This window comes from Tigriopus californicus, chromosome 11 (genome assembly GCF_007210705.1).
Source record: "Tigriopus californicus strain San Diego chromosome 11, Tcal_SD_v2.1, whole genome shotgun sequence".
Taxonomy (NCBI): Eukaryota; Metazoa; Arthropoda; class Copepoda; order Harpacticoida; family Harpacticidae; genus Tigriopus; species Tigriopus californicus.
The window spans coordinates 1,414,805-1,425,033 of NC_081450.1; the positions used below are offsets into that span (position 1 = coordinate 1,414,805).

The 10,229-nt window shown below is 40.5% G+C and overlaps 2 protein-coding genes across 4 annotated transcripts; both read left to right on the forward strand.

Annotated features, from left to right (window-relative positions):
- The first annotated feature begins 430 nt into the window (after positions 1–430).
- On the forward strand, positions 431–6,391 carry LOC131890531 (1,5-anhydro-D-fructose reductase-like). 3 transcript variants are annotated; one of them, XM_059239889.1, is made up of 5 exons: positions 431–508; positions 2,500–2,731; positions 5,198–5,397; positions 5,469–5,721; positions 5,837–6,391. In XM_059239889.1, the coding sequence occupies exons 1-5, from the start codon at positions 446–448 to the stop codon at positions 6,247–6,249; spliced, it is 1,161 nt and encodes a 386-aa protein (XP_059095872.1). In that variant the 5' UTR covers positions 431–445; the 3' UTR covers positions 6,250–6,391. The 3 variants fall into 3 exon arrangements, with proteins under 3 accessions (XP_059095872.1, XP_059095873.1, XP_059095874.1); XM_059239890.1 differs by lacking the exon at positions 431–508 and adding an exon at positions 1,812–1,828; XM_059239891.1 differs by lacking the exon at positions 431–508 and adding an exon at positions 2,330–2,475 and having other exon boundaries at positions 2,534–2,731.
- A 2,921-nt stretch (positions 6,392–9,312) lies between these two features.
- LOC131890833 (placenta-specific gene 8 protein-like) lies at positions 9,313–9,894 on the forward strand. The gene is made up of 3 exons (XM_059240272.1): positions 9,313–9,458; positions 9,514–9,668; positions 9,745–9,894. Exons 1-3 carry the CDS (start codon positions 9,341–9,343, stop codon positions 9,847–9,849), a joined length of 378 nt encoding a protein of 125 aa, XP_059096255.1. The 5' UTR covers positions 9,313–9,340; the 3' UTR covers positions 9,850–9,894.
- Positions 9,895–10,229: the final 335 nt, after the last annotated feature.

Below are 10,229 nucleotides of genomic sequence, written 5' to 3' on the forward strand. Positions count from 1 at the left end.
GCGCATCTCAAGGGAGACGAGGTAGCAGTCAACGTGAACGGTTTAAGTTCTCCCATGAGCCAGAATTGTGGGCCCCTTGTGATTGCAGGGTTAACGTTTGCCGCGTTGACTTCGCGAGTGGCGATGAGTCTCCCAACCTATTTAATCTCTTCATCGGCTTCGGCATGGTCGGCGTCCATCTGGGTTGACAACTTGATGAACTTGGTGACGGCTGCTTCTACCGGGCTGGACTGTTCCGACGGATCGTCGCCGAGGAAGTTGGACCACTTTTCTTCAAATGCTATCCATACGTCCTCAAGCTCTTGGAGCTTACCGAGGAGGGTGGGGGTGTTTGCTTGCGGCGTGTTCCACATCCAAAGATGATGAGCACGTGTCAAAAGGCCGTTCTTTGCGGCAGTGATGGCCCTTGACATGGTGGCGGGCAGAGTCCGGATTTGTGACAGGGATGGTCGCAACGGGGACGGCGAGGGCAACTAAAGTCGAGGGTTTCACTGATTACTGCGCCATGGTAAGCGACCTGATAAAGAGCGAAACGAACACGTCTGGATTATAAAATCTCATAGATGGATGTGTATTTTCTATACCCAAATGGTACTAACAAAAAAGGGTTATTCTTGTCGGTCACGCAACCGCATCTCGTATTATGGATATACAGACGCACTCCACAGTGATCAACGAAATGATTGCCTTGTGTGCATGCAGTTACTATAATGAGCCGAGAGCGAGTGTTCCAAACAACGCTATTGACTCATTGAAGCGGGAAAGGAAGATGACGTTATCGTTAAATTTTGAGAGATCACTCCTACTTTTGTGGCTTCATATATCTTTGCTGAGGGATTAAATTGAAGGTTCAGTTTTTTATCCATTAAAGGAATGGTTCATGCAGGTAGGTATTTTTATAAACTGTCTAAGTTTCACTCATTAACATGAATAAAAACTAATTTTAGAAGAAAAAAAGCCGTTTTGCGGCTGATTTTTTTGTATTTTAGAATTTCGCATTTTTGCAATAAACTTTTTGAAACCTTAGAAACTGTTATTGTCCAATATTGAGATTTATATCTTGGATTTTTAGTACCTCTACTGTTATGAAAAGTGCTCCAATGACCTCCCAAAATTTGTGCTGCTTTTCATCGTGCAGCTGCTACTTCAATGTGTCAAATTGTTTTGAGATTTTTCATCGCCCTTGATCAGCTGCTGTCAAGTGACGGCCCTTAACCAATCAGCGAGAACCAGGCAAAAGGAGATGACGCGTCTTTTACATGAGTGTTGTGTGCATAGATAACTTCATATATAGATCGATCAAGGGCGCTGCGATCGCCGCCTCATCATTGCGTTGCAATTTCGGATATACATTTTGTTACACTTTCGAGATTTTCGAGATGCGTTGCTAAACAAGCGCAATCAATAGAGTACATGATTTGCTCTACTAATGTCAAAGCATGTTTTTATTATTCTACCACTCTTTCTACCTGTATATTTCTTAGATTTAAAAGAAATTAAGATTAAAGAGGAATAACAAACGTTTCATGATAATAATTCAACTTGCCTGAAGCAAGATTTAACGAAATATCTTTGTCCCATTTCCACCAGCGTCAGCTGACCTGAAAACATGCTCATGCGGTACAGCTCCTGTTGAACTTAAGCATTCTAGTTATGGTTTTCTATGGTTGTGTGTGTGTGTGTGTGTCATTAACCTCTCCGTTTTCTTGGGTAGAATTCCAAGCTGGAATTTGCTTTAAGTGGTAGAACAGCTAGAAGTGCTAGAGTGTGCGATGCGAGCTAGGCCGGTGGGCTCGTTTTCATTGCAAATTGGGGACTTCGACAACGGGTATGGCCCTATGGTTTCTGATTGCAGAGGCGCTGCTTTCGATCGACTGGAAGTCAGGGTTGGGCAAATCCCGGCAGTCTGACAAAAATCCGTGGGATTTCCGGGTTTTCCGGGATAGCCTAATTTTTAATGGATTATGTTGCCCGAAACTATGTACAGACTTGGCCGCTGAAATCTTGAAATTAGTTCATAAATTGTTTGATTATTAGTTTATTGCAACCATCGTGACCTTTTCTTCATACAGCTAAAACACCAAGGAACGTCTTGGCCGAAGCATTTTCATACCCATCACTTAAGGTAGAGGGCTAGTCAAGCCCTCTAACATAAGGCATCGATTCCTGGCCTGGCCTAGGCGAAAGCGTGAAATTTAAAACTGCCAAGGCTGACCAGAAGACGACTTTTACTACCAGATTTGACCAACCTGGCAGGAGCAGAGAAGTCAGAAAAGTTTCGCTTTTTTCCAAAGTTCAATAAGTAAAAGTTTGAAAGGCAACTGTCGGTTCCATATTTATGGATGTTTCTCAATATGTCAAGGTTCTAGATTTGGCTCTTTGATGCAACAGACTTTGGCAGCCCTGAGCCCCCACAACAACACAGAATCACACTTTCTCAAAGTGCAAGCAAGTACCATTTGCCGCATTGTATAGGTGAGTCCTCTTCTTTGGTTCCAGACCCTCACATCCATCCATCGGTCTATCTATCTAGCCATGGCTATGCTTCAAACGGGACTGCAGACCTTCAATTGTCCCATGGTGGGATTGGGTACTTGGCTCAGCTCCCAAGGCCAAGTGGGACAGGCTGTGGATTGGGCCTTGGAAGCCGGAGTTCGACTCATTGATACGGCCTACATGTATCAAAACGAGAAAGAAATTGGAGACGCTCTCAAGAAGTGGTTCGATTCGGGTGAGTTCAGGCCAGGACGCTAATAGCTCTTCAAATGACTACGGTGTTCTAAGTTTGTGGCCAATTGATAAACTTTAATGACGTGTATAATCGTTTTGAGTTAGACTAAGTCTTTTTTGAAGTAGGGATATATAGTTAAGAAGAAAGTCTACCGTGTCAAAGATATGTTCGTCTTAGGGTGTGGTGAGAAAAGGTTCATTAAGAAAGGCCTAGGGGACTTGTTCATGATAGGTAACTGCGCTAACGTTAAAATACAACACGTCGTTCCCTCTATTTCGGTTGGCTTCCGCCGCTGGGGTTGAATGGGTTGAATCCACAACTCCTAGGGAGAATATTCTCCAGCCATGGTTGGGCTGCTCCTTCGATTTCTCGGATACACTAGCTCGTAAACACGCTTTGAATATTCCTTTATGAAGCGCACATGAATCTGCTCAAAAAACAGACTTGTTCCTTTCAGTCTCATGGTTTCCCCAAGTGACCCCACGTACAAATATGATTTTGTACGGGCTAGTTTTCTTTCTCCTAGTCATACTTTTCGACTTTTACTGACCTGTCGAACTCAAAAGCCGGCGTGCTCTAGAGTAAAACCGGCTAAAAAGGTCGGTTTGGCTCAGTTCAAGTTCAAAAATGAACATTGGCCGTTGATTATAGAAAGATTAGATAGAGGACCTGGAACTGGTTTCAATTCTGAAACAGGAATCGTCCATAGATGCAGCCATTGATAAATTAGCTTCAGTTTTTAAGGAAGTTTGCTCCAGTCTAGCAATCTCTGAATGTGTTCCGAAAGTGGGTACACGGACAAAAAAAATCCAAAATATAGGAAGACTTTGTTCAAAAAGAGTTGCAAAGTAGCAAAAAGGCTGAAGAGCAGTTCGAATCCAGGGAAAGATTAAGGCCTCCATCGAATATGAGCAATTACAAACTGAGAGTAAGGTGGTTCAGGAGGTCAGGTCGAATCCGAAGGCTTTTTTTCTCTTATGCGAACTCTAAGAGAAAAATGAAACACTCTGTTGGGCCTTTTGAGGTTGATGGGGAAGCCATTAGCAATGTAGAGACTATGGCTAACATGCTTGGAGATCAGTTCTCCAGTGTGTTTTCAACCCCACTGAGTTCGGAAGCAACAGCTCATTGCTCTTTTTTCTTATGCCAACGATACAAAGTTAGTTTCTGGTAGGAATGGCCAAGATTCCAGTAGCCTTGCAAAGGACTTAGATCGAATCTACTCTTGGCTAACTGAGAGTAATATGGCCATGAGCGGAATGAAATTCCGCTCAATGACCTTTGGGTCAACTCCTCTGAATACTCCCCTCGTAGATAATAGAGGTAAAGATATTGAACAGGTCTCATCTTTGAAAGATCTAGGTGTAGTCCTCCAAAATCATGGAAAGTTCGATGAGCACATCTAGTTGAAGGTGGGCAAGGCTTTTCAAATGTGTGGTTGGATATATCGCACGTTTAAGTCCAGAGATAGCATCACGATGCTAACTCTGTACAAGTTGATTGTCCAGCCACATCTTGAATATGCCTCACCCATTTGGGCTCCAATGAGTTCAGCAGGTTTGCAAAAAGTCGGGCAAGTCCAAAGATGTTTCACTAGGAACATTACAGGATTGAGAGAGCTCTCGTATTGGGAGAGACTAAAAAAGTTGGGACTGTACAGTGTTCAGAGAAGGGGCGAAAGGTATCTGATACTGTACGTCTTCAAAAGTATCCATGAGCTTTGTCCCAACCCAGGATTTAGGGTCAATTCTAGTGATCGTAGAGGCTTAATGCGCGTTTTGAGAGCACATTCAAGCCCTCGAGAATCCAGGCTAGTTAAAACAATGAAGTCCACTTTGCTTCTTTTTATTCTTATTTTTACTTGAGGTCGAAGAAGTTCAACTTCGAAGGAAATTGGCCCAAAAATGCCCCTCTTCAGCTCATATTGCAGGAAAAAGTGTTCATGATATTATCATACCCATCCACCTTTTTTAGTAATCTTATTATCAATCTTTCCATCTGCAGTTTACCCAAAAGGAAGATTATTGAGCCAACTTCTTTCAGATTTTCAAAAAATCACGAATCTCCATTGGATTTCATTATTTATTGTGTAAATCTCGAACAAGACAGAGTTTGACGAGTCAATTTATCGTTAGTACCCGATATTTCAAATTTGTGAGATATTATTGTAATTGGCTTGAGTTATATCCATTATTTCATACCTTTGGTGTGGCGTCAATACAATCTGTCGAGCCTAGTTTAAGTCAAATTATGGACGAAAACAATAACTATTCTATTAAACAAAGCCGGAAAGTCGTTCAGAAAGTGAGCTGACCGAGATAAACAAATTTGTAAACGGAGGAGGAACAGATGAAAAGCAAGGTCAATCAAGAACTCTTCAGCGTCCTTCGTTGAATTAATTGAGCAAAGTAAGATCCCAGCAATTTTCAAGCTTCCTCGTTCACCTTGCCATGTGTTTGATTTCAGGCAAACTCAAACGCTCTGACTTGTTCATTGTGACCAAATTGCCGCCCATGGGCATGAAAGCGTCTAACGTGGAGAAGTACTTGAAGAAGAGCTTGGAAGCTCTTCAATTGAGCTACGTGGATCTGTACTTGATCCATTGCCCGTTTGGTTTGAAAGAGGATGATAACTCCGTGAATTTCAAGTTTCGGGAGGGTGCTCAAGTAAGATCCTCGATCAAGGCAGATAACTTGTCGGAAATTGCTGTGCTAATACGGTCATTTTTTTAAATCAGGTAATCATTGAAACGGACGATCACGTGGCCCTGTGGCATCAAATGGAGCGCATGTTTGACTTGGGTCTCACGAAGAGCATTGGTGTGTCTAATTTCTCCAGCTCTCAAATCGACCGAATCATGGACATTGCCCGCATTCGGATTGCCGTGAATCAAGTCGAATGCTACGCCTACTGGCAACAAAAAAATCTCAGGAAGACCATGGAAAAGTATGGCATCAAACTGATGGCTTATGGTCCCTTGGGGTCGCCTGGTAAGTTTGCTATTTTGATCAGAAGTATGTATGTAGCTATTGAACGAGTTACTTCTGTTATTGAACTGGTTCAAGTTTTCGAGGGTATCACATCATCTATGCTACCTTCTCATAGGTCGGCCATCCCAAGTTTTCAAAGGAACATTACCGGCAGTATTACAAGACCCCGTGGTGACAACCATCGCACAAAAGTGGAACAAAACCCCAGCTCAAGTACTGCTTCGACATTTGCTCCAATTGGGGTTCATCGTGATCCCCAAGAGCGTCAACGAGGCTCGCATAAAAGAGAACTCACAAGTGCTTGATTTCAATCTCTGCAACGAGGACATGGTCATTTTGAACGGACTGGATCGCGGGATCAAAGGTCGAACCTTCTTGTTCGATGTCTTTCCCACGGACAAAGATGCCACCAAAGAGCCCGAGTATCCGTTCAATGATGAGCGTGACAATTACTCCATGTTTGATGTCCAAGAAGCCGGGGATGGAAAGTCTCCCTCTGAAAAGGATACGAGCTCAGCTGCCAATTGAGTGACATATTGCCTGTTTTTCCGGACCAACCCATGGAAATGGCCTTTTTATGCAGACACCATAGGGAGAATAATTTCTTAATCAATCTACTTCATTACTAACCATGAGAGAATTACAGCAATATATTTCTATTGATATTGAAGCCAGCATCTTGATTAATTCCCCAATATTACGAGGCAATATGTTTTTGGAAAAGATCAAACCTGCTCTGACCTTCACTTAACGTTGAAGGATTATTACCACGAGATGAAATCGAGGGACAAACGAATTTGAAACGCAAATCGTCTATCAAGGATAATAAATAGGTGGGAACAATTGATATGTATATTTTATTGCGACCATTGATCATGTCATTTGCTTGGGAGGTTTTTGCGGTCAATTCCAGATCAACCCTACATTCAAGGACTAGCTCGGTCTGCCAACTCAAATTCGTTGATAGACCATACATCAAATAAAGATTGAAAGGTAATAAAACGACGAATTATAACCTTTCATTTTAATAGCACTGGGGATTCCATTCCTTTTAGGGGTCAGAAAATCCCTTGACAAACCGAACCAAAAGAAATATTAAAAGATAAAATGAAAATTGTACTATAACATCCACTTTCATTTTCAAATGATGCCCAAACAATCTAACAATGCTATTGAACTTTATTCTCAGTACCATGAAGCGCTTTTTTTTAATAAGATCTTTATGGGAAAGGGCAAATCAAAATAACTTTCCGTCGTGACTTGACTCCGTGACAGGCCAAGGATTCTAAAGACTTAAGACTGCTTTAGTGTCCTTGGACAGGCCTATCCTGATTGTTGAGGAACACTGGATCTTCAACAAGTGTGATGGAGCTACAAGAATTTACTGAAGGATCACGTTACGTTTTTTACAATTAATAAGGCGACAGCAATCTCTGCATCGTTTTTAGGTCCCCCTGTCACCTTTATCTGTACCATCTACACCGATCAAAACTATCAAGCCGAGAATAAGCCATTTTTTACGTCTCGATCCAATCCTATTCTTCATTTAGTGACTAACCAGGATAACTCAAAAACTACATTAGATCATAACCAAGTTTCAGTCGACATGAAATCAAATTTCACTCAATAGTTGATGCGTTTCAAATGGAGCTTTTACAAACTTTGCACTTGAAGATCTTGGGTTATTTATGGCACTCGAGAAAGCCCTGACTCTTTAGTTTTTGTGAGCCAAGGTTAAGTGATGAATAAAGCCATTGACTTGAGAAGTTAAAGCTTTCACTGATATTGATTGAACATTAATCACCAGGGTTGTCCCAAAGGAGTTTTTAAAATTGTCAGCAAATTTACTAAAAAATGAGACTGGAAGGGCAAAAAAAGGCAAAAATTGTTTTTTTAGGACAGAATCAAAAGCAAAATTATGAAAAGTGGAAATATGGGGTAAGCAAAAATGACGAAGGGTTCATCTATTTTCCTTGAAAGCACGCTTTTCAATGAATTTATTATTCTAGTAGGTATTACTTCTCACTTGAATTGTGCTGGGCGCCATAGACAAAAGGATTCAGTGTGATAGGTTACTGAAGCAACAATTTAGAATTATTTTTACAGAGTACAGCATGGCGAAATAATCAATCCGTCCGAGAAAAAATATTTGAAACAACGAAAGATAAAATACTTAAATGGGCAAAGGGAAATTTTTCAGCGAGTTATTTGTCTAAATTGTTTCAAAGAAAGGAAAAAAAATCAATAATAATGTCAGTCCACGAATGAAAAATGTGGAAAATCGCAAATGAACGAAATGATGCAATTAATGTAAAAAGATCGGTAACCTTGAAATAATGTATTTACATGTTTTGAATAGCACTGTTGATCGCCAACCCTCTTAGACCAGGAACCCTTCAAATACGACACGTAATAATACAAGTGATCCCTCCTTGGGCTGAAAGAAGACTTAATGGGACCACTTCATAACAATTTCACTTGAAGGCGATTTTAAACTGCATGACAATCAGTCAATTAGCAATCAAGTTCATGGTCCAAGAATGAACGGAATATGGGTTCGTTCAAGCCTGTGATAAGTAAGCCAACAACATGGAAAGTTGCCAATTTATTCTCTCACTTCATTGCATTTCCGGTGGTCTGAGACTTGATAATAGCTCCTTTTTTTGGAAGGTTCTTGTCAACCAAATTTCATTCATAATATATCTGGGAAGCCAGGAATGTGGAGGAAGAAAATTAATGTGGGAATCATTTTTCAACTGGCATTTCGTCTTTTCTCTAATCATCAAATAATTATACGCATACTCTGAAGATGTAAGAATTAGAAAATGCGTCTTTTATGACACTAATTTTGGTTCAAACTCGAGTTCGAAATGAATTTTTTAGGGGGAAACTGTCCAAGGAATATTTTTGGTAAAAAATTACTTTCCTCAGTACAAATTATCATGGGAAGAGAAGGCATTTGGTTCAGAAAAATGCAAATTTTTATGTTTTAGATCTTAGAACTATTGCTTCTCTCCAGGCATCAGATAACATGGAGCTAAATTTAGGTTAGTACTATTGAACGATTGATTGTGGATGAGCTATGAACTTGAAAACGGTTTTTCAATCTTTACATCCAGATTTTCCCCCGGCAAGAAACCATGAGAAAGTATATTTTTCATATTTATATTAATGAAACGAAAAATAAGTTTGATACTCGCAATAATCCTAGAATTATTCGGACTCTGGCAAGATTCGCAACATCAGTTGTAATCTGCTGCAATCCCTAAGGACTAAGAGCTACAAGAAGTATTTTGAAAAAATATGTACCAAACTCATTATCGGATTTGCCAAAGTCCATTTCGTTTCATTACTAATTAACTTTAGATTCAAATTATATATATTCTTGTTGCATCTATTAAATATTCAAGGCTTATCAGATGCCAGTCTCTCTCTCTCTCTTAATTTTGCTCTTCCGGCATTAATTATTAGTTTGGCAGTTATCAATCCCACATTCCGTTCTAGTAGCAGCCTTATACGCAGAGTATTCCTTGTGCTCAATCCAGGACAATCGCTTCATTTCCATTGGCCAGTTTACTCCCCACAACCTCTTTGTTCACAACTCCAAACCCAGAAAACGATGTCTGTGATCACTGTTCAACCAAGTCAAACGTATACCATGGGGGTTGCCCAAAGGTTTCCGGCCAAAAAACGTTGGCATCAAGGCATCTTTGGATGTTTCAATAACCCCCTGATCTGTAAGAATTTGACTGGCAAGACCCAAAGGTTGCTCTAATCACTCGTTCTCTTTAGGCCTTTGTGGATTCTTCTGTTCACCGTGTTTATACTGTTCAACAGTGAACAAATTAGGAGAAAGCGGTTTCAAGTATTGGTGCCTCTCCACGTTTTGCTTTTGCCCTATGGGTGTGGCAGCCCGATCAATGGCCCGTGAGCGATACCAAATCGATGTAAGCTTTATTCTCAGTAACAGAAATAAGACGAGCAAGTACAATCTACTAATAGGGTAATTTTCTATTCGGACAGGACACCTATGCAAATGATGTCGTCGTTGCTTTAACTTGTGGCACTTGTAGCTTGTGTCAAATTGCTGCTGAGATTGAGCACAATCAAAGAAATCCAGGCTACTAAATGCATTGAGGTATTCTTTTGAATACAATCTTATTTTTATCCTATTTAGACGCCGCATTTGATGTTATTGTGTTGAATAATTGTCTCGTGATCCTAGATTGGTCTGAATTGACGCACTGTCCAATATATGCCAAGCAATAAATAACCACTGATTATCCCCATTGTACGAAGGGGATGTATTTTCGAAGTGTCGAATGATAGTGTCAAGTGAAAGTGTCTAGTCATGTACTGTGTTCAAAGTTTTTGAGGTATCAAATGCCAAGGGAACAAAAAAAATCAGGTAAAATTTCTGACTGAAACCATTGAAGATCCTCTATTCAAGTTTTGTATGGAATCAGCCAAAGCTCGAGCTTTGCCGCACTCAATCAAAGTAAGGCTTT